Here is a 6,693-nt window from a genome sequence, read left to right on the forward strand (position 1 = left end):
TCCTGAGGTTTGATCAATTATGCGACTTCGTCCAAAAAGTTTTATTTGTGCAACCCGATCCCCAAGGTTTCCCACTTCTTGTCAATCATGTCCAAATCGCTAACTCCGTTAGATTTTTAACTATAAGTAAGGGATAGAACGGTCTTTTGAGTTTATTTCTTATTCTATTATTTCTTAAGCACATCACATGACCCCTACCACACCTGGTTCATCATCCGCCATCAATTCATTATCTACCCCATCCCAACGTAACTCACCAACACCACCACTACCTCTCCGGCCATCCACCACCACCCAGAGAATCATGCAACTGTCACTATCTGATATTTAAAACCCTGCAGTATCTACCAGGTTATAGTCATCATCTTCCCCCAGTAAACCCTAAAATTTCCACATATTTCAAATCAAAGATTCATGTTTGTTCATCTCTTTTATAATTTCAACACTTGAAATTTACTTGAGTTAATAATTAAATGATAGAATGGTAAAGATGGTAAGATAAGTAGATAAATTAGATGGAGGTAATTATGGATCAAAAAGGAAAGATGAGCCTTAGGTCCATGGTCTTAAGGGAGTATAAATACCCTTTAAACCCTAATCCTTTCCATTTCCATCCATAATATCCATCTTATTCTCCCTACACCTTAAAACACACACACACTCCTTTCCTTTTTCGGCCGCAACCTAGATCAAGGAACCAAGATCAAAACCAAACCTTTTATTGATAGATCTTTGGGATACAAGCTAGATACAAGATCAATACTTCATAACAAGCTAGCCGTAACCTAGAAACACCAAAAAGGTATGTTCTTTACGTTAAAGGTTACGTTTTTGTGAACGGTTTGCTATGAAACTTGACCTTAGGGTAAATCGGACCTAGATGTTTCATAAAAATGTAAACTTGATAATTGAAATGAACTCAATAGACAAATGGTTATGTACGACTCGTATATGAGCCCTAGATCTAGCTTAAAACGTTTTAATACAATAAAGGTTTGAGCTTTATGACCAAAACGGGATGGATCTTGTTAATGGAGGGTTAGTGGGTGGAAAATGTACATACAGTGTAGAAATATTATCAAATCAGTGATAAAAACCACCAACAACTACTTGAGAAAAGAGCTGATAAAGGACCTTAAACCAAGATTGAAAGTTTGTGGCAAGAGGGTTCTTGGCCAAGAGAGTTCTCGGCCAAAAAGGGTTCTCGGCCTTGAGGGTTCTCGTTCAGAAACAAGGGTTCTCGGTCAACGAGAGTTCTCGGTCCACGAGAGTTCTCGGTGACCTGGGTTCTCGGTCTCATGGGTTCTCGGTCCAGTTCATGTTCTCGGTCATACGCGCGTTCTCGGCCAGTATGAGTTCTCTGTTGGAGTTCTCGGCCACAGTTTCAGTTGGGCATGGACCCAATTTGACCAGAAAATGAATAGATGGGCCTGATTTAGTTAAGTCCACAAGGTGCTAAGCCCATTATCTTAGGCTTAGTAAATAAGCCCAACTTAGAAAATAACTTTAAATGTTAATGGAAAACGTGATAAGACAGCTCGACCCCAGCCAGGGGCTCTGCCCCTTGGACCCTGCTAGGGGCTGCCGCCCCTAGACCCCGCTGCCAGGGGCGCTGCCCCCGGACCCCCGTTCGTTGTGGGTAATAACTAAGACTAGAAAGATGATATGAGTAGTGATAGTTAATTGATACGTGTAATTATTATACAATCAGCCGTGCACAACTGAAGAAAGGGATTACCATTAACGGTGAACGTAACCGCATACAGGTGAGTTTCTAGCCCCATTCCTTGTTATGTTTTCGGGGCTGTGTGCATACTCGATGTGATTAGTTAATACACTTACCTTAAGTGGTAAGTGTATGCCTATTATGATATATGTGTTGATATAAAAGAATGCTTGACGATACATGAACGATCTTCGGATATTGCATGTACTGTCAGGGGTTAGTTAAATGATATGAACACTTATGTATATGTTGTATGTATGATTTATGTACGTTATAGAATATATAAGTATGAAAGGAAGTATGTAAAATATATAAATGGAAAGGGAATTGACGGATATGAATGAATTGACGGTAAAGGGTGGCAGACCCTAATAATATCTGTGAGGAAGGGTGGCAGACCCTAATAATATCTGTGAGGTTATAGGGCGAAAGACTCTTTAAAACGTATGTTTATGTATGTAAAGAATTATAAAGTATGAAGTATGAAAGAAAGAAAGTATGAAAGTAAGAATGAAAGTATATGCACTTATGTATGTATGAAAGAAAGTTAAGAAGGTTAGTGTAAGGCCCCGTTACCGGTAACCCTACTTTCGTGTTGGATTTACTCATAAACACAGTTCTAAATATCAGAGTTAATTAAAACATTTACGCGGAAAATAAAACTTTCATAAAACTTTACATAATTCATAACTTGTCTCAAAACATTTATTGTCTTTCACATTAAAGCATTAAAATTAACACATCATAGGTCTTCAGATGCCAGACTCTTGTTCAGTGCCATGTGTCTCCTCAAGCGAGCTGCCTCATCCTACTCACCTGCGTGCATACTAAAAGTCAGCTACGCTGAGTGAGTTCTAGATAATCACATAATCATACCATTCACATAACATTATATTCTTTCATTCATACTTTCATACTTTCATACTTTCTTACTTTCTTACTTTCTTACTTTCTTACTTTCTTTTGTATTAACTTACATTCATATTTTACGTTACAAAGAGCATTACGCCCTACATTCCTCGAGTATTATTAGGGCTCGGTACCCTCCTTCCTCAAGTATTATTAGGGCTCGGTACCCTCCTTCCTCGAGTATTATTAGGGCTCGGTACCCTCTTTCCTCGAGTATTATTAGGGCTCGGTTTCCCTCTTTCCACGAGTATTATTAGGGCTCGGTTTCCCTCTTTCCTCGAATATTAGTAGGGTTCGGTTCCCTAGTTCTCGAATATTAGTAGGGTTCGATTCCCTCTTCGTAACCATACAACCATACATCATACCTCGAGTATTATTAGGGCTCGGTACCCTTTTCGTAACCATACAACCATGCAACCGTCATTTCCTTCTTTTATTAACTTTATCACGTTCATACACATAAGCATACATATCATACTTACCTTACACATAGCGTTACAACCTGACAGTACGTGCAATATCCGAAGATCGTTCACGTACCATCAAGCAATCATTCCTACATATCATATCATTCACATAAGGCATACACTTATCTCTTAGGATAAGCGTATTAACAAACATATCGAGTATGCACACAGCCCCGAAAACATAACACATAAATGGGGCTAGAAACTCACCTGAATACGGTTACGTTCTCCGTTGATCGTAATCCCTTTCTTCAGTTGTGCACGGCTGACTGTATATCAAGTATACATATCAATTTAACTATCACTACTTATAATGTATTTCTATCTTTATATGACCCACAACGAACGGGGGTCCGGGGGCAGCGCCCCTGGCAGCGGGGTCTAGGGGCGGCAGCCCCTAGCAGGGTCCAAGGGGCAGAGCCCCTGGCTGGGGTCGAGCTGCCAGGTCAGCTTGGAAAAATTTTATTTCCATTAACTGTCTTAACACATTTTCCATTAGGTTTTTAATTTATTTTCTAAACGAACTTCACTTCAGGCGAAGTTAAACCTCGGGCGAACTTGGCTTCAGGCGAAGTTAAACCTCGGGCGAACTTGGCTTCAGGCGAAGTTAAACCTTAGGCGAACTTGGCTTCAGGCGAAGTTAAACCTTAGGCGAACTTGGCTTCAGGCGAAGTTATCCTTAGGCGAACTTGGCTTCAGGCGAAGTTATCCTTAGGCGAACTTGGCTTCAGGCGAAGTTATCCTTAGGCGAAGTTACGCGTGAAGGCGAAGTTACGCTTGAAGGCGAAGTTCATCAGGCGAACTTAATCTTGCAGGCGAAGTTATCGCGCTGCAGATCTGTTTGCCCATAAATCCTTCGTTTCTTAGCCAAATAACTCGATTTTGGTACCCACGGAATCGTATGATCGGCGCCTACAAATCCCAACCATCAAATCGGCCTAAAATCGACGTTTTAGGGGTCCGATTTGGGCAGTTTGGGTTTCGGGTCCGGTTAACCCATCCAATCCTAACCATTTTCAGTAATATTAGCTTTGTTGGATTTGTTCTTACCTTACCAACTCAGATCTATCAACAAAATCTCGGGTCTCGGCTTCGAATCTTGATCGGTTAGAATGTGTGTGTTTTGAGTGTGTGAAGAAATAGATGTAAATGAAGAGATGGTTGGGATTTTGGGGGTATTTATATCCCTGAAATCCCATTCTTATTTAACCCATCTCAATTAATCCACGTCCAAGACCCGCTCCCTACCCGATACTAATTAATTACGCGAAATCACTAAACATAACTTCCTTTATTCATCATTAAAATTTTTAGGATGTTACAGTTAGGTATGTAATGTAAGAAGGTATTGTATGTTATGTGATTAACTAGAACTCACTCAGCGTAGCTGACTTTTAGCATGCACGCAGGTGAGTAGAATGAGGCAGGTATCCTGAAGAGGACACATGGCAAGGATGGATGAAGCAGGCATCTGAGGATTTTGTTATGATGTTTTATTACTCTATTTTGCGTTATGTTTTAAAAAGACAAATTATGGATGATTGTAACAAATGGTTGACTATTTTATTATTCCGCAAAAGTTTTTAATTAACTCTGATTTTAGAACTGCGTTTATGAGTAAATCCAACGTCCAAACGTAAGACACCGGTAACGGGGCCTTACAGGCTGTGGTCGCGGGGCTAACTAGCCGTTGGAGGGTGTGTTGACTGGTCAACTTTACCGTTGGCCAGTTTAAATATATATATATATATATATTTTATCTATAAATACAAATGCACACTTTCTATAAAAACTCAAACCATACATTCTCTTTATCAAAACTTCTATTTATATATTTATAAATGGCATCGTCGTCATCGTCTTCGTCTTCCTATTCTACCGAAGAAGACGAACTCATTTGTCAGGCGGTTCAAACGACGATAAGCTTTTTGAGAGATCAAAATCGCCCCCGAGCCCCATTGTTCCGCCAACCGCGTATTCGTGATCGAAAAACCGCTAACGAAACTTTGATACGTCACTATTTTAGTCCCAATCCCACATATGGTGAGAATAGTTTTAGAACCCGTTTTCGAATGACTAGACGATTATTCATGCGTCTAGCAAATGACTTGCTGGAGCACTTTGAGTATTTTCAACAAAGGGATGACGCTAGAGGTAAGCCCGGGTTCACGACTACTCAAAAAATTACCGCCGCTCTTCGACAACTAGCGTATGGTGTTGGATCGGACATGTTGGACGAGTATCTACAAATGGCTAAAAAGACCAGACGCAATGCGCTTAACCACTTTTGTAGAGGTATAAATATTTTTTACGTTTGTTTATATATTTTTCAAATATTTACATAACTTATATAACTTTAATAATTATATTTAGGGGTCATATCGCTATACAAGCGGAGATACTTACGTAGACCAACAATGTATGATATCCAACGCATATACGAGGTGCACGGTGAAAAGCATGGTTTCCCCGGGATGCTCGGTAGCCTTGATTGTATGCATGTTGGTTGGGCTATGTGTCCCACTGCTTGGCGAGGTCAATTCCATCGAGGTGATTACCCTGGCCCTACTATCGTACTTGAGGCGGCGGCGTCACAGGATCTTTGGATTTGGCATGCGTTCTTTGGGGTTGTCGGGTCTAATAATGACCTCAATGTTATCGATCAGTCACCGATAATCGATGACCTTATCGACGGGGCAGAACCTCCTCAAGCTTTTTTTGCAAATGGAGAACATTTCAAGTAAGGGTACTACCTCGTTGATGGTATTTACAACGAATGGGTGATACTTGTTCAAGCTTACGCGGCTCCAGTTTCTGACAAACGAAAGTACTTCACGAAGAAACAAGAATCGGCAAGGAAAGATATTGAAAGGGCGTTTGGAGTCCTAAATAAAAGATGGGCAATGTTGGCGAATCCAATAAGATTTTGGACAAGGGAGAAGATAACGGAAGTCGTCATCACGTGCATAATCCTACATAACATGATACTAGAAGACGAGGGTAAAACAATTTGTCAAAACTACCAAGGTGATATTCCAAGACAAGAATCGACGACCACCAATGAACAACGACTCGCCAACATAAATATCATCAAGAGCCGTGAGTTACATGGCAACGTTCGGCAAGAGTTGGTCGAGCATTTGTGGGATATAAGACCCGATGATCTTGTATTAGACTAGTATCAACGTAATGTTTTATATTATTATTAATGTAATGTTTTATATTATTATTTAATGTATTATTTAAAATAATTAAATAAATAAATAACTGGACCACTACACCCTCTGGGGCTTGGTTGAGGGGCTTGATCCATGGCCATGTCATCGCCTACGTGTCAGATTTTGCTTGGCTCACCTGGGGCTCAACCAAGCCCCATTACACTCAGCCTAACACATATTTTATCTCAACATGTAAAGCATATGTCAATCCCCTATCATTTTAAAATAGCTATAACTTTATCATATGATTTTTTTTAATTTACCATATAATACATATAACACAATGATCTTAACGTAATTCACAATGAACGTAATAATCTTTTTCTCAAATTAAGTGAAGGTCAGAGGTCAGTCTCGAACAAAAAGACAATGA

General features: G+C 39.9%; 1 protein-coding gene across 1 annotated transcript; it reads left to right on the forward strand.

Moving 5' to 3' along the window:
* The first annotated feature begins 5,192 nt into the window (after positions 1 to 5,192).
* Positions 5,193 to 6,693, forward strand: LOC143596877 (uncharacterized). Its single transcript, XM_077075540.1, has 3 exons — positions 5,193 to 5,397; positions 5,899 to 6,129; positions 6,656 to 6,693. Exons 1-3 carry the CDS (start codon positions 5,193 to 5,195, stop codon positions 6,691 to 6,693), a joined length of 474 nt encoding a protein of 157 aa, XP_076931655.1.

The sequence above is a fragment of the Bidens hawaiensis genome, unplaced genomic scaffold (genome assembly GCF_021521415.1).
Source record: "Bidens hawaiensis isolate Kalapana, Puna unplaced genomic scaffold, B.hawaiensis_p1.1 tig00047335_1, whole genome shotgun sequence".
Lineage (NCBI taxonomy): Eukaryota > Viridiplantae > Streptophyta > Magnoliopsida > Asterales > Asteraceae > Bidens > Bidens hawaiensis.